Source organism: Babylonia areolata, chromosome 25 (assembly GCF_041734735.1).
Source record: "Babylonia areolata isolate BAREFJ2019XMU chromosome 25, ASM4173473v1, whole genome shotgun sequence".
NCBI lineage: Eukaryota > Metazoa > Mollusca > Gastropoda > Neogastropoda > Buccinidae > Babylonia > Babylonia areolata.
This window is the reverse complement of record NC_134900.1, coordinates 2,000,190-2,026,804: the sequence shown is the minus strand read 5'-3', so window position 1 is coordinate 2,026,804 and position 26,615 is coordinate 2,000,190. Positions and strand designations below refer to the sequence as shown.

At 42.2% G+C, this 26,615-nt stretch overlaps 1 protein-coding gene across 2 annotated transcripts in view; it reads right to left on the bottom strand.

The window, feature by feature from the left end:
- Nucleotides 1–332: 332 nt before the first annotated feature.
- LOC143300079 (leukotriene A-4 hydrolase-like) overlaps nt 333–26,615 on the bottom strand; it is a 33,630-nt gene continuing 7,347 nt past the window's right edge. The window contains exons 3-15 of one of the 2 annotated variants that reach the window (XM_076613641.1): nt 26,238–26,349; nt 25,883–25,951; nt 23,970–24,127; nt 22,986–23,058; nt 22,480–22,620; nt 20,745–20,839; nt 19,704–19,818; nt 16,693–16,843; nt 14,993–15,096; nt 11,236–11,312; nt 10,196–10,432; nt 5,594–5,698; nt 333–3,333 (exon numbers count right to left, since the gene is read on the bottom strand). In XM_076613641.1, coding sequence (XP_076469756.1) covers nt 3,213–3,333; nt 5,594–5,698; nt 10,196–10,432; nt 11,236–11,312; nt 14,993–15,096; nt 16,693–16,843; nt 19,704–19,818; nt 20,745–20,839; nt 22,480–22,620; nt 22,986–23,058; nt 23,970–24,127; nt 25,883–25,951; nt 26,238–26,349 — 1,558 coding nt within the window. In that variant the 3' untranslated portion in view covers nt 333–3,212. Of the gene's footprint in view, nt 3,334–5,593; nt 5,699–10,195; nt 10,433–11,235; nt 11,313–14,992; nt 15,097–16,692; nt 16,844–18,990; nt 19,106–19,703; nt 19,819–20,744; nt 20,840–22,479; nt 22,621–22,985; nt 23,059–23,969; nt 24,128–25,882; nt 25,952–26,237; nt 26,350–26,615 lie in introns of both variants that reach the window. The other variant, XM_076613640.1, reaches the window with a different exon arrangement.

Here is a 26,615-nt window from a genome sequence, read left to right as displayed (position 1 = left end):
TGTAGTGACGCACTCTCCCTGGGGAGAGCAGCCCGAATTTCACACAGAGAAATCTGTTGTGACAAAAAGAGAAGTACAATACAATACAATACAAAAGAAAAAGAAAACGGTACAGATTTTTTGGGGGGGTAGGATATAATCGGAGAAGGAGGTAGGGGTTGGCGGAACAAGGGAAAAGGGGGATCGGGGGTGGGGTGGGGGTTGGAGGCACTGAAAACTTTTCAGAGCTCAGTTTCAAAGACTTCTCAGAATAAACACGACACTCATTATTCAGTCAACATGGTGGAACACAACATTCAGAGTTTACATCACATACTTGATCGTCACCTTCATTGTATAAGCAAAAGGATTTATTTCATATTTCTCACCAAATGGGACTGTCAAACAACTGTTACAGACCCACATGAATGATCATGGCACTTCCCAGTCACTGACTGAATGATCATCAAGCCTCTCAATAATTAACTTGTCAGACAATTAAGCACAATCTTCAACAGACTCTGCACAATTCAAAAACACCTATCAATTATCAAAGAACTCTTTTTCCTCAGGAAAATCAGAATAAAAAATAAAAAGTTTTGAGCTGGAATAACCACAGGCCCCCCAAAGTACAAAGATCAATCTACTATAAAAATTTAAATTAAAAAAAAAACAAACTTTTTCCAACAGTGAAAAATCTACAGTATTTTCTTCCTCTTTCAAAAAGAAAAAAAAACAAAAACGGATTTGCTTCCCATTTGAAAACAATCTAGACTGAACAGAGTGTGTACATTGTGAACTTGCGTGGACCTTATCACTAGACAGTAAATCCCTGTAAATAATAATATAAAGGAATGTTTATGCAGGTTATCCAGATGCAACTTGAGAACAAGGAATGCTGTGCTTGTGAGGTGAGATTTCAAATGAAAGATGGTAAAAGGAAATCATAAGCCAGGAATACCAAAAACGGTTGAAGCAAAAGAATATGACAAAAAGATGAACATACACATTTTTCTTTAATAAAAAAAAAATAATAAAAATAAAATAAAAAAAGAAAGAAAGAAATCATTCAATTTTAACCAATTATCGCTCCCCACAAAACAACCCTAAAAGACTTAGATCCTTCCACATCACTGTATGCATAATCCACAGTCGTCAGCCTGTTTGCCGATGTCACCCCATCATCTGTCTGAGCTCTCTCTCCACTGTTTGCCACCAGTTCATCTCTTTCTCCAACATACATGTGTTCAGTTCACTCTTACTGTCTAAACAGCTTTAAATTCTAGGCTCTGGTAGTATAAAATTGTTAATAAACCATCATCATCAATTCACAGCTTGGTGAGCAATTCTTGTAGCAGAGCCTCAATACATGTCACAAGAGGCCAATGGGATCTCTCTCTGACCTTACTGGAAATAAAATCATGCCTTTTGGTACTAAGGATCTTGCATAGAAATTTGGTGTCACAGGTATTCATTTTTTTCTCCTGTGTGTCTTAGGTCATGAAGATTCACAGCTGTGGAGGATTGTGGGTCACACATTTGAGTTCTAGGGTCTCTGGGATAATTTTTTGCTGCTCCAGTTTTACAATTCTCTGGGATTCCAGAGCTTCCTTTTAGAGGGAGTGTTTGAGTTTGTTCCAATGTACCTGTTGTTCACTTGTGTGCTGTTTGAATCAGTAGCATAAGCAGCTTTGACCTGAAGTTGTGTAACTTGTGAAAGAAGAGAGTTACCACTCTTTATTATCTGTTTATCATTAAAGTAGTCAAAAAAAAAAGACTGATACATGATTTCAAAACACACACAAAAATTCCAACAACCACAAGAAATGTATCATTTACAACATGATATGTTCAAGAAATCAGTGAACAAAGTAATGAAATAAAAGACCGGAACATGATTAAAAACAACAACAACAAACAAACAAAATGCAGGCAATTCACACTTCCGTTTTCAAACATTTTGTTCTCAGATCACTATCTTGATCACCACTAATCCTCCAGAAAGATCAAGACTTTTCTCTTACATATTTCTTTCTGACATAATGCCTGTTTGCAATCATTTCATAACAAATCACAACACACCAATTTCCTGTCTCAAAGAAGCTCTGGCTAAATGATGTATAATGTTAAACGCACACACAAAAGCATTAAAAAAAACAACAACAACAGAAACCTCTGTTTTTTTTTCCCCCTTTGCTTTCAGAAATGCACATGAAAACTCATACACCATGGCTGATAATAACCTACTTTCACAATCATTCAATTTGTTACATAAATCAGATGGGCGCAATAGCCGAATGGTTTAAGTGTTGGACAGGTTCAAATCTTGGTAATGGTGCCTGGTGGGTAAAGGGTGGAGATATTTCTGATCTCCCAGGTCAACAGATGTACAGACCTGCTAGTGCCTGAACCCCCTTTGTGTGCATAGGCAAGCAGGAGATCAAATATGTATGTTAAAAAATATTGTGATCCATGTCAGTGTTCAGTGGGTTGTGGAAATAAAAACATACCCAGCATGCACATCCCTGAAAATGGAGTATGGCTGCCTACATGGCGGGGTGAAAATGGTCATACACCAAAAAGCCCACTCGGGTACATATGAGTGAACATGAGAGCTGCAGCATATGAACAAAGAAGAAGTTATATAAATCACAATCTGTCAACTTTTTCTCTAAATACACTCTGGCTAACTAATGCATTGTGTTACACAACAGAACCACATCACATCTTACGGATACACTGCGAAACTTAAAAGCCTTATATAAGTAAGTAGCAAACTGTTTTATAATAGTTTTGTTAGTTGATGACATAAGCATAGCAAGTCAAAATAAAGTAGGGTGTCTATATATAATATATCTGTGGAATCAACTTTGTCTAAGGTCATTCAAAGCAGGGCAACAACACAAAGTGAAGTCTGGTTTCTTCAGCACGTCCAGACTGAGAGAGAAAGATGCAGAGAGAGAAAGACACAGAGAGAGATACAGAGAGGAAGAATGATTTTTCCTAAAAAAAAAATAAAATAAAAAATCCCTCCACCCCCACAGGAAAGAAAATAAAATGCTTCAGACTGGTTTTGTTTCTCATTAGCAACAACTCCCACCTTCCACATTTCTTCTTCTCAAAAAAAAAAAAAAAAAAAAAAAAAAAAAAGGACGCGTGTTGCTGGCGCTGAGCGATGCTGGCGGCAAGCGATGACCTAACCTGACCTGACCACATCACAGCGCTGCCATGGTTCAGAGGTTGAGGTGAAGGTCCTTGGCCACCTCCTTTGCCGTGGTGTTGTGCATCTCCTCCCGGTGCCGAAGGAAGTTGTCAATGGCGCTTTGACGGGCGTCCTCCCACTGGTACAAGTCTCTGAAAACCCCCAGGGCAATCCATTAAAATCCCCAGGGCAATCCGTTTAAATCCCCCAGGGGCAATCCGTTTAAATCCTCCAGGGGCAATCCGTTAAAATCCCCAGGGCAATCCATTAAAATCCCCCAGGGGCAATCCGTTTAAATCCCCCAGGGGCAATCCGTTTAAATCCTCCAGGGGCAATCCGTTAAAATCCCCAGGGCAATCCGTTAAAATCCTAATGGCATTCCATTAAAATCCCTAGGGGCAATCCGTTAAAATCCCCAGGGCATTCCGTTAAAATCCCCAGGGCAATCCGTTAAAATCCCCAGGGCATTCCATTAAAATCCCTAGGGGCAATCCGTTAAAATCCCTAGGGCATTCCATTAACCCCTAGGCTGCCTGCATGACGAGATAACTCATCATGGCAAGCATGTATGCTTCGCTGCCTGCATGACGAGATAACTCGTCATCGAAATATTCTGACTTTTCCCTGGTTTGCATTCACTTCCGTGTCAAAAATAGTGGTAGCTTTAGCCTGGGGAATCTCTCTAGATTCTATTCATAGCTAGAAACCCCATCTACGTCATGAAGCAGTCCTTTATTTGAACATTTTGGTTGGGTCACTGTCCAAGTGTTTGCCTGACTTCTCTCCTCGCTCGCTCAACAAAATGTCGGACTGACGCCGTGCTCAGGACATGCGATCGTGACGAACTAAATCAACCATGATTTCTTTCTTTAGCTGATGCTCAGAAAGAATTGAAGCGTAAATTCGAAGGAGAAGATAGAGATGAACATTTATAGGACGATCTGATAGAAAATAAATGAATAATGAAGAGAGTGGCCAAGATGCAACTGTCAGTGAGTGATGCCGGCTGTACACATGTTAGCAGACGACAGATGACCGAATTAGCAGCAGAGCGATATTCTTGGCATGTAGCCAATGCGGTCTGATGAGAACTGAATCAAGTGACCGTGTGAGAGGGGTGAGGAGGAGGGGGGTGGAGACTGAGGGGGCGTGGCCTCACATCCATCTTATCACTTGGAGAAGTCACAATGTATTGTGTATCTATCTCTTAAAAATATATATATATATATTGTGGTTGTTCTAGTATGATTTTGTGTTTGCAGATATCCATTTGTCCAGAAAATATGATGTTTTTGTGCAAATTACCTGACTAATGTTTGTAATGAACAAGTTGAAAATGTGACAAAAAACAAAACACTGATTTCAAAACAACAGCATGTCACTAAAAATATATAAAATGGGAAAACAGCATGTGTTTTGTATTCTTTATTCATTTACCTTTCAGAAAATATATACTTTTATGGGTCTTTCTCCAATAACAAAGAGCACAGAATTTTTGGAAAATTTATACCCGTTTTTTGTGAAAAAACCCTGGCAAATAGATTTCACTTAAATCTTATTTTCCTGGCAGCGAAAGGGTTAAAATCCCCAGGGCATTCCATTAAAATCCCCAGGGCATTCCGTTAAAATCCCCAGGGCAATCCGTTAAACCCCCCCAGGGGCAATCCATTAAAATCCCCAGGACAGTCCATTACGTTACCTGTGCCAGATCCCGGTTTCTTTAAATGATACAAGAATCTGTACCTAAAGATAAGGCATTTGTTTCAGTGATGTGACCACTTACTTTTTTTTTTTTTTTTTTTTTTTTTTACTTTGATTTGATGAAACCTTACCTGCATGAGAGAGAGTCATCACAAGTAACTGCGAACATTCTTGTTTTTGCATTCATTGTCAGTTGTTTCCCTCATTAAATCAACGACTTCCCTTTTATATGAAATCCATTAATTTTCTGTTACTGAACTCAAATATTTTCTTCAAATGTTTATCTTTAAAATGATAAACATTCAAATGTGAAAACTAGTACTTCAATAAAATGCCTACTATGACCAATAAGTGTTATGGGACATTAAACAAAACTCCTTCCTCCATGAACCTTAAAGTCTAATCTACTAAAGAATTCACAAAAGAAGTTAAGTAGCATAAAAATAGGTATGTTTTGATAAACTGTCATGAGATTAACTAAATCATGCAAGGGAAAAAGGTCTAATACTGATCTCTCACTGATGCACAAAAAAGCTATTTCAGGTAAACATGAACAGCTTGGAAAAAAAAAAAGTGTTTGAAAAGTCAATGTTTCAGTCAAAAATTTACAGTCTGTATGTGGGTGTGTCTGCATGTGTGTGTGTGTGTGTGTGTGTGTGTGTGTGTGTGTGTGTGTGTGTGTGCATGCATGCGTGTGAGTTTAAAACTGACCTGTAGATGGGGCGAACAAACTTCATCCTGCCCTGTTCAGTGACAAACTGCAGTGCCTTAGGGATGATCACTGACCACCGGCTCTTGATGCCCAGCCGTAGCCACCTGCAACAGGACTCACTTCTGTCTGTCCCTCTGTCTGGAAAACTAAGGGGCCACAACTCTCACACAGATACAGTGGTTCACTTCTGACTGAAACGCTGCCACAACTCTTACACAGATACGGTGGTTCACTTCTGACTGAAACGCTAAGGGGCCACAATTCTCACACAGATACAGTGGTTCACTTCTGTCTGCCACACTAAGGGGCCACAACTCTCACACAGATACACTGAAACGCTAAGGGGCCACAATTCTCACACAGATACAGTGGTTCACTTCTGTCTGCCACACTAAGGGGCCACAACTCTCACACAGATACACTGAAACGCTAAGGGGCCACAACTCTTACACAGATACAGTGGTTCACTTCTGTCTGCCACACTAAGGGGCCACAACTCTCACACAGATACAGTGGTTCACTTCTGTCTGCCACGCTAAGGGGCCACAACTCTCACACATACACTGAAACGCTAAGGGGCCACAATTCTCACACAGATACAGTGGTTCACTTCTGTCTGCCACACTAAGGGGCCACAACTCTCACACAGATACAGTAGTTCACTTCTGTCTGCCACACTAAGGGGCCACAATTCTCACACAGATACAGTGGTTCACCTCTGTCTGCCACACTAAGGGGCCACAATTCTCACACAGATACAGTGGTTCACCTCTGTCTGCCACACTAAGGGGCCACAACTCTCATACAGATACACTGAAACGCTAAGGGGCCACAACTCTTACACAGATACAGTGGTTTACGTCTGTCTGTCTGCTACACTAAGGGGCCACAACTCTTACACAGATACAGTGGTTCACTTATGACTGAAACGCTAAGGGGCCACAACTCTTAAACAGATACAGTGGTTCACTTCTGTCTGCCACACTAAGGGGCCACAACTCTCACACAGATACACTGAAACGCTAAGGGGCCACAACTCTTACACAGATACAGTGGTTCACTTCTGTCTGCCACACTAAGGGGCCACAACTCTCACACAGATACACTGAAACGCTAAGGGGCCACAACTCTTACACAGATACAGTGGTTCACTTCTGTCTGCCACACAAAGGGGCCACAACTCTCACACATACACTGAAACGCTAAGGGGCCACAACTCTCACACAGATACAGTGGTTCACTTCTGTCTGCCACACTAAGGGGCCACAACTCTCACACAGATACAGTGGTTCACTTCTGTCTGCCACACTAAGGGGCCACAACTCTCACACAGATACAGTGGTTCACTTCTGTCTGCCACACTAAGGGGCCACAACTCTCACACAGATACAGTGATTCACTTCTGTCTGCCACACTAAGGGGCCACAACTCTTACACAGATACAGTGGTTCACTTCTGTCTGCCACACTAAGGGGCCACAACTCTCACACAGATACAGTGATTCACTTCTGACTGAAACGCTAAGGGGCCACAACTCTTACACAGATACAGTGGTTCACTTCTGTCTGCCACGCTAAGGGGCCACAACTCTCACACAGATACAGTGGTTCACTTCTGACTGAAACGCTGCCACAACTCTTACACAGATACGGTGGTTCACTTCTGACTGAAACGCTAAGGGGCCACAACTCTTACACAGATACAGTGGTTCACTTCTGTCTGCCATGCTAAGGGGCCACAACTCTTACACAGATACAGTGGTTCACTTCTGTCTGCCATGCTAAGGGGCCACAACTCTCACACAGACAGTGGTTTACTTCTGTCTGCCATGCTAAGGGGCCACAACTCTTACACAGATACAGTGGTTCACTTCTGACTGAAACGCTAAGGGGCCACAACTCTCACGCAGATACAGTAGTTCACTTCTGACTGAAACACTAAGGGGCCACAACTCTTACACAGATACAGTGGTTCACTTCTGTCTGCCATGCTAAGGGGCCACAACTCTTACACAGATACAGTGGTTCACTTCTGTCTGCCATGCTAAGGGCCCACAACTCTTACACAGATACAGTGGTTCACCTCTGTCTGTCTCCCATGCTAAGGGGCCACAACTCTTACACAGATACAGTGGTTCACTTCTGTCTGTCTGCCACATTAAGGGGCCACAACTCTTAAACAGATACAGTGATTCACTTCTGTCTGTCTGCCACGCTAAGGGGCCACAACTCTTAAACAGATACAGTGGTTCACTTCTGTCTGTCTTCCATGCTAAAGGCCCTCAACTCTTACACAGACTTCCTCTTTTGTACCATATTCATTTATGGGGTGTTGTACTCCTTAAATGCTGCCAATGACCTTTTTTTCCCCTTTCTCCAACATTTTTCTATTCAGACAAAGGTCTACAAATTAAAAAAAAATATACAGATAAAAGTATAATGTTGTACCCTGGGAAGTTACAACAGCGTATTGCTCTCAATATCAATCATTCCACATCCGAATTACAGAATTTGTGACTTACATCCTGACCTGTTAACTCTCATCTTCTCTCAGTCAGGTGACAGCCTTTCTTTGTTTATGGGCTGCGACTCCCATATTCAATTACACACACGAGTGGGCTTTTACGTGTATGACTGGTTTTTACCCACCCCCACCCCCCGCCATGCAGACAGTCATACTTTTTCTGGAGGTCAGCCCTTCGCTGAGAAGTACACTCATCAGCAGCAGTAAAAGGGGCTTAAACACACTCCCCACCACCCTGCTTTGAGTAAATGGCACGCCCACACACAATAAGGGTCCCAGGTTCAAATCTCGGTAACGGCGCCTGGTGGGTAAAGGGTGGAGACTTTTCCAATCTCCCTGGTCAACATATAAGCAGACCCTCTAGTGCCAGAACCCCCTTCATGTGTATACGCACGCAAAAGATTGAATATGCACGTTTAACATCCTGTAATCAATACCAGCGTTTGGTGGATTATGGAAGCAAGAACATACCCAGCATGCATGATGCATGACCCCCAAAAGCGGAGTATGGCTGCCTACATGGCGGGGTAATGAAACAAAATTGTCATACATGTAAAATGTGACATGTCTGTATGAGTTTCTATGTACGCATGACTGAAACCCGATTGACTAACACAGGAAACAAAGAATGATGAGCGCCCAATGGCAGCTGTCAGTTGGTTCTACTGATTAAATGACACAGGAAACAAATGATGAGTGCCCAATGGCAGCTGTCAGTCAGTTCCACTGATTAAATGACACAGGAAACAAATGATGAGCGCCCAATGGCAGCTGTCAGTCAGTTCCACTGATTAAATGACACAGGAAACAAAGAATGATGAGCGCCCAATGGCAGCTGTCAGTTGGTTCTACTGATTAAATGACACAGGAAACAAATGATGAGTGCCCAATGGCAGCTGTCAGTCAGTTCCACTGATTAAATGACACAGGAAACAAATGATGAGCGCCCAATGGCAGCTGTCAGTCGGTTCCACTGATTAAATGACACAGGAAACAAATGATGAGCGCCCAATGGCAGCTGTCAGTCAGTTCCACTGATTAAATGACACAGGAAACAAATGATGAGCGCCCAATGGCAGCTGTCAGTCGGTTCCACTGATTAAATGACACAGGAAACAAATGATGAGCGCCCAATGGCAGCTGTCAGTCGGTTCCACTGATTAAATGACACAGGAAACAAATGATGAGCGCCCAATGGCAGCTGTCAGTCGGTTCCACTGATTAAATGACACAGGAAACAAATGATGAGCGCCCAATGGCAGCTGTCAGTTGGCTCTACCCAAGTAGGCAGATTTGTTGTGCACATTGACTACGTGTTTGTAAATCGCTTCGAGCTTGGTCTCCGACCAAGTATAGGCGTTATACAAGTATCCATATATCATATAACATAACCTCACCACTGCAGCTCTGGGGCTGCAACAGATGAACCCAGGTGTGGCTGTGTATGAGGGACTCAGACTGAGCAGTGTGGGAGTAACGCCACTCAAACGGTGGGGCAGCAAAAAACACAAAACAAAAACACACCACAAACAAGAGAGGCAAGGCCTTCAAGACTCACTTGTCATAAATTAAGTCCCCTAGCATTAATTACAGAGTAATACTCACTTGTCATAAATTAAGTCCCCTAGCATTAATTACAGAGTAATTTCCCTTTTTTACTATCTGCACCAAAACGTTTGCAAAATAAATAAAACTTCCATGCTTAGCAAAAGAAGTTCCTGTTTGAACAAAATATGATAATAATGACTCCTCTTGTTGTTGTGTCAGAATAAGAGGTCAAAGTGCCAAGTTTAGAGAATACAAAAAATATAAATATAAAATAAATGCAGTTTGCATATAATTAGGCTTCTTTTTTTATTTTTTTGTGCCCACTGGAAAGATCTGAATTTTTCCTATTTTTATGCCTAATTTGGTGTGAACTGACAAAGTATGTGCAGAGAAAATGTCAATGTTAAAGCTTACCACGGACACACGGACACACACACACACACACACACAGACAACCGAACACCGGGTTAAAACATAGAATCACTTTGTTTACACAAGTGAGTCAAAAATACCCCTCAGCACCAACCCACCTGAAACGAATCTCAGAGTTCTTGACGGCGCTGAAGTTGTACAGCTGGTCCATTTTCTCCAGCTTGGCCACCGAGACGACGGAGCTCGACTGCAACATCAGGGACAGGAACTCGCGCTTCTGCAGGGAGCAAATCTTCTCCAGGTCAGACGCTCCGAACGAGGACAGGTCCGAGTCCGAGGCGGCCAGCCAGCGGGCGCTGAGATCCTGACAGGGCTTGGCCAGGCTGGTGTTGAACCTGAGCGTCGACAGGAGACATGGGGTGTGACTGGGTGAGGTGTTGTGTCTGATGTGGTGCTGTGTGTGTGGGTGTACGCGTGTCAGGTGTGGGTGGGTGGGGTTAAGGAGTTGGGGGGGGGGGGGGGTAGTGTGTGATTCTGTGTGTGTGTTCTCTGTGTTTTGCATGTGTGTGTGTGTGTGTGTGTGTGAAAGAGAGGAGAGAGAGAGAGAGAAAGAGAGAGAGAATGTTTAGATGGGTTTAAGTGTGTGTGTGTGTGTGTGTGAGTGAGAGAGAGAAAGAGAGAGTGGGTCTGTGTGTGTGCGTGCATGCGTGTGTGTGTATGCGATGTTTTGGTGTGTCAAAGTATGTGTGTGAGAGTGTGGGTGTCAGTGTGGGTGCGTGTGTGCGTGCATGCGCATATGCAAGTGTGTGCATGCTCTGATTGACAAGATTTATCTTTTCCTTTGTCCACACCAGATACTTTGCACTGTAATCATCTTTATGAAATGACAGTGAGTTATGTCCAAAAACAATAATAACAATAAGAATCAAACATGCATGAAAACACATAATAACACACAATAACAAACACACGAATACACACACACACACACAAACACACACACACAGGCACACACACTCACACACTCAAAAACACACCAGCTTCATTTGAAAGTGAAAACACATTAAACTGAAAACATATTATCTGTACACAGTCCATCACTGTTGCATGCACACACACACGCACACACACGCACAGAGTAGCGCACAGAGCACAAGAGATAGGTCAACATACAGACAGACAGACAGACAGGACTCACTTTGGCTGAATGTTGGGCATCCCTTCAGCTGAAAACCAGGCCTCCCAGTCCACACCCTCAAGCTTCTTCTTGTCGCTCTGACAAAACCAGGACGCAACAAACAGCATCACGTAACATATACAAGTTACCAGTGTGTGTACACACAACAACATAACATGTACATACCACTGTGTAATGACAACACACAGCAACATCATATAACATGTACATACCACTGTGTAATGACAACACACAGAAACATCACATAACATGTACATACCACTGTGTAATGACAACACACAGAAACATCACATAACATGTACATACCACTGTGTAATGACAACACAGAAACATCACATAACATGTACATACCACTGTGTAATGACAAAACACAGAAACATCACATAACATGTACATACCACTGTGTAATGACAACACACAGAAACATCACATAACATGTATATACCACTGTGTAATGACAACACACAGAAACATCACATAACATGTACATACCACTGTGTAATGGCAACACACAGAAACATCACATAACATGTACATACCACTGTGTAATGACAACACACAGCAACATCATATAACATGTACATACCACTGTGTAATGACAACACACAGAAACATCACATAACATGTATATACCACTGTGTAATGACAACACACAGAAACATCACATAACATGTACATACCACTGTGTAATGACAACACACAGAAACATCACATAACATGTACATACCACTGTGTAATGACAACACAGAAACATCACATAACATGTACATACCACTGTGTAATGGCAACACACAGAAACATCACATAACATGTACATACCACTGTGTAATGACAACACACACAAACATCACATAACATGTACATACCACTGTGTAATGACAACACACAGAAACATCACATAACATGTACATACCACTGTGTAATGACAACACACAGAAACATCACATAACATGTACATACCACTGTGTAATGGCAACACACAGAAACATCACATAACATGTACATACCACTGTGTAATGACAACACACAGAAACATCACATAACATGTACATACCACTGTGTAATGACAACACACACAAACATCACATAACATGTACATACCACTGTGTAATGACAAAACACAGAAACATCACATAACATGTACATACCACTGTGTAATGACAAAACACAGAAACATCACATAACATGTACATACCACTGTGTAATGACAACACACAGAAACATCACATAACATGTATATACCACTGTGTAATGACAACACACAGAAACATCACATAACATGTACATACCACTGTGTAATGACAACACACAGAAACATCACATAACATGTACATACCACTGTGTAATGACAACACACAGAAACATCACATAACATGTACATACCCCTGTGTAATGACAACACACAGAAACATCACATAACATGTACATACCACTGTGTAATGACAACACACAGAAACATCACATAACATGTACATACCACTGTGTAATGACAACACACAGAAACATCACATAACATGTACATACCACTGTGTAATGACAACACACAGAAACATCACATAACATGTACATACCACTGTGTAATGACAACACACAGAAACATCACATAACATGTACATACCACTGTGTAATGACAACACACAGGAACATCATATAACATGTACATACCACTGTGTAATGACAACACATAGTCACATCACATGACACACTTAAGCGCAGTCGCAGAACACAGCGACATAACACAATAACACACAACATAGTATGCACAGCAGTGTGTAATCACAAAACACAACAACATTACACAACATCACACAGCATATGCAGTGTGTAATAGCAACAAACAGCAACATCGCACAACACACAACATATATACACCTGTGTGTAATCACAACTCACAGCAACAATACACAACACATATACACCAGTGTGTAATCACAACACACAGCAACAACGCACAACAACACACAACATATACACACCAGTGTGTAATCACAACACACAGGAACATCACACAACATATACACACCAGTGTGTAATCACAACACACAGGAACATCACACGACATATACACACCAGTGTGTAATCACAACACACAGCAACAACACACGACATATACACACCAGTGTGTAATCACAACACACAGCAACATCACACGACATATACACACCAGTGTGTAATCACAACACACAGCAACAACACACTACATATACACACCAGTGTGTAATCACAACACACAGCAACAACACACAACATATACACACCAGTGTGTAATCACAACACACAGCAACAGCACACTACATATACACACCAGTGTGTAATCACAACACACAGCAACAACACACAACATATACACACCAGTGTGTAATCACAACACACAGCAACAACACACGACATATACACACCAGTGTGTAATCACAACACACAGCAACAACACACGACATATACACACCAGTGTGTAATCACAACACACAGCAGCATCACACAACATATACACACCAGTGTATAATCACAACACACAGCAACATCACATGACATATACACACCAGTGTGTAATCACAACACACAGCAACATCACACAACATATACACACCAGTGTGTAATCACAACACACAGCAACACCCAGTGTGTAATCACAACACACAGCAACATCACACAACCATATACACACCAGTGTGTAATCACAACACACAGCAACAACACACGACATATACACACCAGTGTGTAATCACAACACACCACACAGCAGCATCACACGACATATACACACCAGTGTATAATCACAACACACAGCAACATCACATGACATATACACACCAGTGTGTAATCACAACACACAGCAACAACACACGACATATACACACCAGTGTGTAATCACAACACACAGCAACATCACACGACATATACACACCAGTGTGTAATCACAACACACAGCAACATCACATGACATATACACACCAGTGTGTAATCACAACACACAGCAACATCACACGACATATACACACCAATGTGTAATCACAACACACAGCAACATCACACGACATATACACACCAGTGTGTAATCACAACACACAGCAGCATCACACGACATATACACACCAGTGTGTAATCACAACACACAGCAGCAACACACTACATATACACACCAGTGTGTAATCACAACACACAGCAGCATCACACAACACACAACATGCCAGTGTATGGCCTTTTGTTGTTTATTTGTTATTCTTGTTTTTTTCTCTCCCTTCAAGTGCCAGGAAAAAACAGAAGAAAGAGGAGGAGTTTGTATGATACTCCATGTTTGGTGAAACATATGCTTACCATGTCAAACTGATGCAAACTAGGCCTATCGGTTTGCCCTGCTTGGCCAAATTTCGGGCGGCTAACAGTGAAAAGACGACCCATCTTGCCCGGTCCGCTCTTAGCCAATCAAACGCCTCTAAAGTCGTGTTTCAAGTCATCAATCAATAGCCAGAAGCTGAGAAAAGGGTCTGGAGAAAATACCACTCTAAATCAAATGTGAATTCTTAATATCATCACCATTGACGTCACTATATACGTACGTACTATGCCACTCAAAGGGGGGTTTAAGGGGGGAGGGTCAGATGTAAAAATTTTTTTTTTAATTCAAATATTTTTTAAAACCATGCGCCTTGTTTATCAATTACACTCAATTTGAAAGAATGTGCACTGTCTTATTTTTTTCAATGCTACAGACTGAATGCCGGCAGCCTACAGTTCCTCCTACGCACAGCTCGCTCACCTCCGAGGTGAAGTAGGAGAAGAGGAAATCCTTCCACTGCTGGGTCGTGATGGACTGCCTCCTGAACTTGGAAATGTAGGCCCTCAGGAACTTCTCAAAGATTTCTGGAACAGCCAATGTTTGGTGGTTTGTTTTTTTTTGTTTTTTTTTGTCGACTCTTCACTAATTTTGTTTTCATCTGTTGATGGAACTAAGTACACACAAGTACACACACACACACACACACACACTGGCCCACAGTAAGTGATCTGCACACACACACACACACTGGCGTGTGCGCGCGCACACACACACACACACACAAACAGGCCCACACATAACAACAACAACAACACAAACACATGTGTGCACACACAGACACACACACAACTAAACCATGGTGATTTGCACACATGCTCACACACAGACACATGATTTGCATACACACATACAACACGCACGCATGCACACATACACATGTAAACAAAGGTCAACCTACACACATGCACACACACACACACACACACACGTACACACATACACACACAAGCAGCACACATACAAAAGCACACACACACACGTACAGAAACAAGTCAGCTTTCGCAAAACAATCACAAAAGCACAACCACAATGCAACATCTGGGGGGAATAATGACAATTTTGTGTGCTGCACAAAGTATCATGTGCGACTGACATGCATGAATCACGTATCCTGCTCACAAACATACACAATTCTTTTCAGTCACTCTCACCACCCCCATCCCCTATCCCTCCAACTCTATCCCCCAAGCTACGATCAACTCTTACATCTTAAGAGTGATTACTAAGCAGGTACTTCTTATGATGCAACTTGTATAGCTTAACTGTATCCTCCAAGCCACGATCAACTCTTTCATCTCGGAGTGATTAACTGAGCACATACTTCTTATGATGTAACATACAGAGCCTAGCTGAGCGCATGTAACTGAGCAAGTGTTGTTTATGTGCATTGTGTATTACTTTGCTGAGTGCATGTCACTCTACAAAGTATGACATGTTGTCAATGTCACTTTATATCAAACCATGACATGTTGTCTATGATGAAAATTTACCATCCAAGTAGTTTTGTGACCTGTTGTGATTCATCAGCGGACACAAAACAAGAGCGCCAAAGAATCGATAGACAGACAGAAAATACGCAACAAAAAAATTTAGCTGTATGCAGAGCACAGGAGCAGGAGTCAAGATGGCTGACGGAAAAAGAGGGCGCTAGTCAGGAATGCATAGGGGAGGTAACCTACTTTGGGAGGTTATCGGCCATAGCTACTTTCGTTTTCTCCGCATAGGCAGTTAGTAGTTTGCTCAGGACAGAAATCAGACCCCTACCAGAGTCTGCACTAGTGGGTCACGGTTAAGTATATGTAATTAAATTATCATTTAAATTTTTTTTCTGAGTTTCCTGACACCATTTAATGAGGGGCAATGGCCTGTAAATGAATAAACCACCACCGAAAACAGAGTATGGCTACCTACATGGCAGGGTAAAAACGGTCATACACCTAAAAGTCCACTTGAGTACATACAAGTGAACATGGGAGCTGCAGCCCATGAATAAAAGAAGAAGACAACTAAACCATCTGTCTCCTTCACCCCCCCCACTTTCACCCCCCCCAGCCCCCCCCCCCCCCCCCCCACAGCCCCACCCCCGGCACCACTACCATCTCCCTTCAGCACTGACTGACCAGGTCCCCCCAGCAGGTTCTCCAGGTAGAAGAGAAGAGCGAAGCCCTTCTCGTAAGGCACCGTGGAGAAAGCGTCGTCGGGGTCCACCCCTTTCAAGTCCGGGACCAGCTTGGTGTAAGGGCCCTCCCCACAGCCCATCATTCTGTTCACCTGCACATGACGACGACACCTACCATCATGATGATAAGAGAAAAAAATCGAAAAAAAAAAGAATACATCTTGCTCTTGCTAATACACTAGGTCATTAACTCATAACATATGTGTGTGTGTGTGTGTGTGTGTGTGTGTGTGTGTGTGTGTGTCTGTCTGTCTGTCTGTGTGTGTGTGTGCATATGGGAGATTTTATTTGTATTTGCCATTTCTTTTTGTTGCAAAATGTGGTGTACTTATTGTAGTTCACAACCCCTTCAAATGGGGCTTTGGACTTATTGAATAAAAATTCTGATTCTGATTTCGAAACAAAAACAAACAAAAAAACAACAATAACAAAAAACCAGACATAGCATCACATTCAATGTATAAGAACACGTTGTACCCCAAGTATTTATACTTTAACACACGGCTGCTTCCTTTCCTTGGACTGAGGATGGGTATTTCCATACTGCAGTGGGCATGTTCAGTTTTACTTTCTCAATCAGTTGTATTCTGACTCTGTGCTTTTTTTTTTTTTTTTTAGCTTGTCAGCTTTAGACTCTACATTGTCTGCCTGGCATTTTAAGGGAATTGAGAATGTGTTTGTTTTTTTCAATGACGTGTGCGTTTTGTGTTTGGAGAATGGCTTCAACAGTGCACTCAGCTGGTCTGGGGGCTGGCTGGTCCTCAGAAACTGGAGTGCAGCTGCACTAATGGGGTACAAAGTGTTAATTGTCAAATAAGATGTCCATGTTTAGTAACATACAGAAATGTTCTCTGTAATCAGTACAGAAAAAAATGAAAATAAAAAATAAAAATAGGCATGCAAATTACTTATCAGCACTGCCTGCCCACAACAATGTATTCTGTTAAATATAGATGTATTCTGAGTATACTGTTTAAAAATAAAGTGATTTACATATTCAATATCAGTGTCGGCATGTGTGTACATGTGCATGTGTGGGTGTTTGCACGTATGTATGCAAGTGTTAAAAGCATTTGTGCACACATGAATGTGAATATGTGTGATAACTAAACGATAATATCAGATGTCTTTTTGTGAAGAAGAGGATAATCGTCATGCCCTTTCATATTTTTCTGAAGAAGAGGATATAATCTTCATGCCCAATCACATTTCTGACATTTGACTTGTTATTATCCATGTAAACACAAACACATAAACTCTACACATAAACACAAGCAAAACGCACAAACCTAACATCAGAGAAAATGTTGAAAACAGTAGCATTTGTCTTCAATCAAAATATTCTTCTTTTAATTAAGCACATGATTGTAAATCATGCTGTTGTCAGTTATGAGTCGCAAAATAAAAAATGATGTCATCCTCCAGCACAATGTACACGGGTCCACATGGTTCTCAGTTCAAATCTCAGAACATCTCATGGGTTAAGAGAGGGAGAGTTTTCCAGTCACCCAGGTCAACATATGTGCAGACCTGCTAGTGCCGTAATTCCTTCATTGTGGAAACATGCTGATTAAACAGGCATACTGGCGGGTGTAGAAGCCAAGTGGTTAAAACACTGAACCTTCAACCTGAAGGGCTCAGGTTTGAATTCCAGTCATGAAGCCTGTTGGGTAAAGGGCGGAGATTTTTCTGATCTCTCAGGTCAAGAGATGCACAGAACTGCTGTACCCCCTTTGTGTGTATATGCATGCAGACCAAACATGCACATTACAGATCCTGTAAACCAGGTAAGCATTCGGCGGGTTATGGAAACAACATACCCAGCATGCAGCCGCCTACCCCACCCCACCCCCCAAAAACGGAGTAAGATTTCTTACATGGCAGGGGTAAAAACGGTCATACACGTCAAAGCCCACTCATGTAGAGAAGAGAAAGTCAGACTCGCAGCCCACGAACATGGAAGAAGTGAAGGGCTGTCACCTGACTGAGATAATAAGACAAGAGCTTACAGGTCAGGATGAAGAAGAAACATGTATATCAAAGATCCAGTCATCCATGTTAGCGTTCACATGCATCATGGAAACATGAACATTAACATATCCAGCACCAGGTAAGCAAAATTCAGGCAGCCATACTTTGGTTGTAGGGGAGCTCTACCACCCTCTGGCACAGTAAAAAACAAAACAAACAAGAAGATGAGGCTGCAAGCATCACAAGCCAGCCCCTTTCCGACACTCACTGATTCACGCAATTCCTCCCATCCTTCACTAGCTTTAAAGTGCAGCAAGGGCTCCCCTCCGTGCATGCGGGATGCGATCTTGCGTTCCACAAACATTGTGTGGCCCTCGTTTAACCTGAGACACAATGCACACCGCACACATCAACACACACACACCAACACACACACATCAACACACACACACACACCAACACACACACACACACACACACCAACACATACACCAACACACACACACACCAACACACACACACAGAAACCTCAACCATACGTTCCAGACAATGGCTGTTAGGTGGAATTTCTCTTACGTACTTACGTAATACGCAATTCACAAGACTGATACACCAATCACTTGGTACCAGTCTTTCCCCCCATGCTCTCCATTTTGGGGTGCTTTTTTTTAAAGGAACTGTTGTGTAGCGAATATGGATCAGTGGGCGCACACTCTTGACACCTTGAAATGGAAATCAACCCACCCCCCCTCACCTCACCCTACACCCCCCAAACAGGAGACCAAATCATTCTCCGAATCCACAAATGCACTCGTCTTCAACATTTTCTCAACACCACCACCTGACAGGGACAACAGCTTGAAGCATGCGAACCAACGTTAACACGAGGACAACAAACTGAAAGAAGGGGTAGGGGAAGGGAGAGGAAGTGGTTTGGTTGGGCGGTGGGGTGGTCGTCACAGTCAAAGGGACACAACTCACAGCCTCCTCCAGAGTGCGCCACCCATCACTGGCCAGGTGCTGCCTCATTTCTTCTCCCCCCTTCAATCTGCTGACCACCAAGCGCTCTACGTACTTGGTGAACCCTTCATTCAGCCTAGGCACACACGTCACAAACAAGCTTTGATACTCACTCCGACATGTCCAGAAGAATTCCATCCCTTGATCTTCCTGGGTTGTGTGATAGTGTTGAAGTGTGTGTGTATGTGTGTGTGTGTGTGTGTGTGTGTGTGTGTGTGTGTGTGTGTGTGTGTGTGTGTGTGTGTGTATGATACAGTCAGTTAAAGGAACAAGATGCATTCAGCACTGTGACCTGTGTGTGTGCATGTGTGTGTGTGCATGTGAGAGTGTGTGTGCATGTGCATGTGTATGTGTCATGTAGACTGATCTGACATAAGTAAACTAAAAAAGCAAAACAATTAGTAACTATACTTTGACAAGCATATCAATAAGCGGGGGACTATGACAGACTAAAAAAGGCAGTGAATAGAACAATCAACCTCTGTCCCTTTTCTACAAATCATATCACATCTGATCTTGAACACAATACCCACAAAACATCATTTTAACTTGTACGGCCCCAAGACTGGGCTGTCCATCTGATGACCAAGATGAAGATCTTGTCGGGAAAGAGATCATCCAGCAACCACTCTCATTCCCATCTTTATGTTATTTGCTAACCCCTTGCCTCCTAATGATTGAATGCTCGTCAGTGAAGGGCTGTTACCTAAGACCTGAGGTTACAATAGTTGGTCACAAGTCTTCAAGAATCCTCCTTCCTCTTGGGACAGCCTTACTTTTGTTCAGCAAAATAAAATCATGCCACTTAAAAGTACACCAGTGGTACTTCTTGCACTTTCAAGTTCATGCCACATTAATTTCATTTCAGCTAAAAAAAAAAAAATGTTTAAACACCATATTTCCACCCCCAGCCACAAATTCCCCTTCCGACTTGTGGATGGCAAGAAACCAGCTCCAGCCAGTGACAGGAGTCTAGTAGACGTAGTGCCCACCAGAACTTACCAGAAGTCTTCGAAGGTGGAGTTGGTGACCAGGTTTCCAGTCCAGCTGTGAGAGATCTCGTGGGCCACCACATCCGCCAGGGACCTGTCTCCTGCCTGCAACAACACACATCGCCATTCAACACTCGTTTTTCACCAATTCCACAGATGCCAACCCTTGTCAAGTGTCTGGAAGAACAATCAGGAAATCTGGAAGGAACATTCTGAATTTGGTAGGAACACTCAGACTCCGAGCCACATCAGCAAACGTACGTTTTATGCAAACATGTAAACATGCACATGATTAGCTGAGCACCATCATGTGAGACCAGGGTGAGTGGTGACTGCCCTGGCCTCATGATTGACAGGTCTAGAGTGTCTGGGTTATGTTTTGACAGGAAAGCATGTGACCATGCTATGTAGTCGAAAGTGAACTCGTCGGAACAATTTTGACGTTGGCGTAACATCAGAACTTCTTCTTCTGCGTTCGTGGGCTGCAACTCCCACATTCACTCATATATACGTGAGTGGGCTTTTACGTGTATGACCGTTTTTAACCCGCCATGTAGGCAGCCATACTCTGCTTTCAGGGGTGTACGTGCTGGGTATGTTCTTGTTTCCATAACCCACCTAACGCTGACATGGATTACAGGATCTTTAACATGCGTATTTGATCTTCTGCTTGTGTATACACACGAAGGGGGTTCAGGCACCAACAGGTCTGCACATATGTTGACCTGGGAGGTCGTAAAAATCTCCACCCTTTACCCACCAGGCGCCGTCACCATGATTCAAACCAAGGACCCTCAGACTGAAAGTCCAACGCTTTAACCATTCGGCTATTGCGCCCGTCGTGACATCAGAACAAAATGCAATTGTGCATAACAAAATATGGTGAAATTGTAACAGCTGGGTTTCTCTGTGATTCCCATAATGTGGAGTGGTGGCCTTGTGGTAAAGTGTCTGCCTAGAGAGTAAGAGACTGTGAGGATAGCGGGATCGAATCTCACCCTCACAAGAATTTTCTTCCCCTCCACTGGACCTAGAGTAGTGGTCATTCTGATTTGATTAAAAAATAAATAAATAAAAGCGAGGTCCCATATGCACCCGTTCTTCCCTCTAATTTCACCCTTGTTGGTGTTTTACCATCAGTCTGCATTATGGGAAAACATGTCTGATCTGCTGATCACAATTTTGCTGAAAAGAACGGAGCCTGCCAGAAGTGATTACCATGTGTATTGCGCACTGGCAATTTGGGTACAATTCATCAAAGCTTAAAAGTCTTTATGAAGAAAGGGAAGATTTGATGGATCTACAGTATGACTGTAAAACACTGAAACGTTGATCAATGTGGGCTGCTTTGTTTCCAGCACACAACTTTCAGTTCACCAAATACTTGTTTCTAATGGTGAGCAAAAAATGATTTGGATCACGTTATATGCATGGACTGGTAACCGTATGATCTATATTTTGCTTTGAATACATTGCTTTTAATACTTTTGATTACTTTGGTTTCAAAACCACACCTGTTTAATTACTGGGGTTTTTTTTTTTCATTTATAACTTTGCTTAGAACACTTTGGACGCCAAACCTATTTCATGGCTTGTTTCTTGATTCATATTTTTGCTTTTGAAGGCTTTTGCTTTGAAACACACCAACACACACACAAAAGTAGCAAAAACAAGAGGAGGAAAAAAAAAGAATTAAAAAAAAAAAAAAAAAATGTTCAAGTGCCTGTCACGGTCGTGTTCCTCACCAACAAAGTGGGAGTGACAAAGGTGAGGCAGGGGTTCTCCATCCCTCCGTAGGGGAAGGAAGGGGGCAGCACCAACAGGTCGTACTGACCCCATTCATAAGGACCCAGCAAGTCCTCGGCCGTCTTCAGCATCTGCTCCGTCTGCACACACCACAGTGCTGGTCCATTTAGTCATTTAGATCACTGCTGCACATAGCTCTCAGCCAACACAAAACATATCTCTCACCTACACACACACACACACACAACTTCACCACAATACATACACACACCTCCACACACACACCATACACACACCACACCACACCACACACACACACACACAACTTCACCACAATACATACACACACCTCCACACACACACCATACACACACCACACCACACCACACACACACACACACACACAACTTCACCACAATACATACACACACCTCCACACACACACCATGCACACCACACCACACCACACCACACACACACGCACACACTCTTGTGTTGTACTAACCTCACCAAATTCATACTCTGCTTCTTCAATTTGCTCTTTCTCTGACCACACCCTTGAGCGAGGACTAATGCTTCTGCACAAAGAATACAAAAAGTGGTAAATGTTGCAACAAAAAAAAACAAAACAAGTCAGCGAAACAAGATTACATACCTACGATTTTCTTTTTCTACTACAAGATTTCAAATCTATGATTCTTTTTTTTTTCTGCTACAAGATTACAGTCCTGTGATGCATATTTTTTTCTTGCTACAAAATGACATAGGAGTGATGTTTATTTTTTTCTGCTATGATATTACACGCCTATGATGTATCTCTGTTTCTGCTACATGATTACAGATATTTGATTTTCTTTTTCTGCTTCAAGATCACATACCTATGATGGGTTTTTTTTTCTACTACAAGATAATAATAACAATAACAATACTACTACTACTACTACTATTAATAATAATAATGATGATGATGGATACATACCATTCCAAAGGTCTTAGTTCTGATGCGAGGTATCCTGAGAAGTTGAGCATCAGAGGAAGAGCAGAGGTGGTGAGAAAAAATATAGATATGGTGGACCTATGCCAATTATTTTTTTTCTGCTACAATATTACATATGTATTTCATGATGCTTTTTTGTTGTTTTTTCATTACAAGATTACATATCTTTGATGTACATCCCTACGACAATTTTTTTTTCCCTGTTACAATATTACATATTATTTATGATGCATTTTTGTGTAATAAGATTGCAAATTTATGATCACATTTTCTTCTGCTTCCAGAAAACCTGATATTTTTTAAATTTATTATTATTTTTCGTTACTTTCCACATATCCTCATTCTCATCACTCATGGATCCTTACCAACAAAATCATAATTACTGTGGCGAAATGGTGGCCCTGAGGAGGAGAGCAGCCTGAATTTCACACAGAGAAATCTATTGCGACGCATAAAGTGATCCAACACAACACAGCAATACTCTCTGCCTACCTGGACTCGATGTCTCCCCCCACGATGGCCAGCAGGTAGCTGGGGATGGGGACTTTCTGCTCGAACCGGTGAACCATGCAGGACGTGTCGTCTGGACACTCCTCCGGGGTCAGGCGCACGGCGCTCATCAGGATAACCACCCCCTGAGGGGCCTTCACCTGCACACAGCTAGGTGCTCTCACCACTTCTGGCAAGAAGTAAATGTGTACTCCAGAGACCGAGAGAGAGAGAGAGAGAGGGAGGGGGGGAGACTGGGAGGGAGAGATACGGATATGGATACAGATGATCTATTCATTATAGGCCATGGCCCCTAATGAAGGGGTGTGCGAACAATGCATAAAGTGCGAAACAAGAACAAAAACTAAGCATTAAATAACAGCAATAGAACAGATTAGAAAGTAGCTATTTCTCTTACCTTAAAAGCCTTGTACAGATAAAAAGATGAATTACGAACAACAGTGACATCAGTGCTTGACAACAATAAACTGAACTTAAAAACACAGGGTTCTTTGTAGTATTTCAATCGAATGAGTCTTCCTCTAACATTACTAAGTGCTTCACAACAAAGGACTAAATGTACTTCATCTTCTTTTCATTTCTTGCATAATGGACAAAATAAATCAGATTTATACGTTTTGTACCTTAACTCACTCTGGATGAATAGTTCTCTCCCTTGCTTTTCCCAACAGACGACACAATTTTTAGGGTTTGGAAAAAAATAACAAAAAATACAAAACATAAAGTAACTGAATGAAACTCACTGTACTTGACCCACTGACCCCTCTCCTCACGTCGTGTCTGCCCACCCCCTTCCCTCTTCACGGCTCTCAGACACTGAGTCACTATCAGTAATTTCTTGCTGGTAGCTTTCTTCACTACAGATACTTTATTCAACGTCTTCATCATCCTCGTTGATGTCGAAACCTTCAGTCTGAAACATTTCAGTCACTTCAGCAGCGGTAAAAGCCGCTGTCGTGATCTAGTTTGCTCAAAAAATTTCCACTTTTATCGCCTGCGACGCCATTTTCGATACGTATGCAGATTAGCTTGTTGTGTGGGGTCCTGAACTCGCTGGCTCGCTGTGGAGTGTGTTGTTATGAAATCTCATGAAGAAACTTTCCAATCAACCCTTGACAGGTTTGCAATGCCTGGTGTAGCTGTGATTGTTGCGCTACCCCATGAGGAAAACGTGGAAAAATTTTAATTGTTGAAACTGCTGTAGTGTTCCGCAATCCAGAACACTACCTTACATCAGGAACGCTATAGCGTTCCATCATCTGGAGTGAGTTAAACAATGGACAGCCAAATCAGTTATATGGAGATGGGGAGAGAGAGAGAGAGAGACATATTTTATGCTACAAATTTATATTAATGTCAGGAACACCTTTGAATTTTGGTAAAGAGTACATGAGACCCCCAACACAAGCACACAGACACACACACATTCGCATTTTATCCTTCTCTCATACAACACACAACACACCCACACATTCCTTGCATCTGAATTGATACTGGGTATCACAAAATGCAAGAACAGCAACAGTCTCCCTCTCCTTCCAGAAGACCTGTTAACACAATTCGGACCACGAATGACAGAATGTCGTTCCTGTGAGATCATGTCCGTGAACTACAACTGACAAACTACTGGTAATGACAACTGTTTTTTTTTTTGGTTTGGACTGTTGCAGAAGACAATGGATAAAAGTAGCAGTAGTAGAACTTCACCACGCAAAAGTTATCATGGGAAAACTACTCGCTTAACTTTCTGTGAATGCAGTGTTTGAAAATTCTTTCAAAAGTATAGCTAAAGGTAGGATTTTACTTGTCTCGTTGACCACCACAACAGTCAAAGATGCTTGGTTCAACTCAGCACATTTCAACAATAGAGGACAAAGAGAAAAAGTGGACCTTACCTTAGCAGTATAAGTAAACTTCACCCCCGGTGTGTCTTGACAAGGGTAGAGACTGCGTGCATGGATCGCCTGAAATCACCATTGTTGTTGTTACTGTCTTCAGCAAGTGACATTTATCTTATGCAAATTCATGACTGACAAGTACAGTGGTGTGTGTGTGTGTGTGTGTGTGTGCATTCATGTATGTGTGTGTAGCTGACACTGCTGAATACCACAAAAGACATGCAAACAAAAACAAACAAAAAAACGATACCAGACAGAAGAGACAACTCTGGACACAGACTTTTCCAAAGCCTCTGATAATCCACACACACACACACACACACACACACACACACAGAGGATGACAAATCACCTGACACTGGCTGAACAGGTATGGGTGGCGTTTGCCTGCTGTCTGCTCCGCTCGCAGCCATTGAAGCGCTGAACAGGTAGGGCTGGTGCTGTACTTGATGCTGACCACAAACCTGCACACCGTGCAATGACACACACTTGAACACTGTCCATTTCTAAACATTTTATTTCATTTCAGTTATCTGCCTTCTCTGTATCATTTCACTTTTCTGTTCCGATTTGTTCATTTGCTTGTTCACACCATGCAATGACACATACTTGAAGATGGTCCATTTCTTTCGGGTTTTTTTTTTTTTTTTCATTTCAATTATTCGCCTTCTATGTATCTTTTCACTTTCCTGTTATAATTTGTTCAGATGCTTGTTTCTCTGGTTTATCT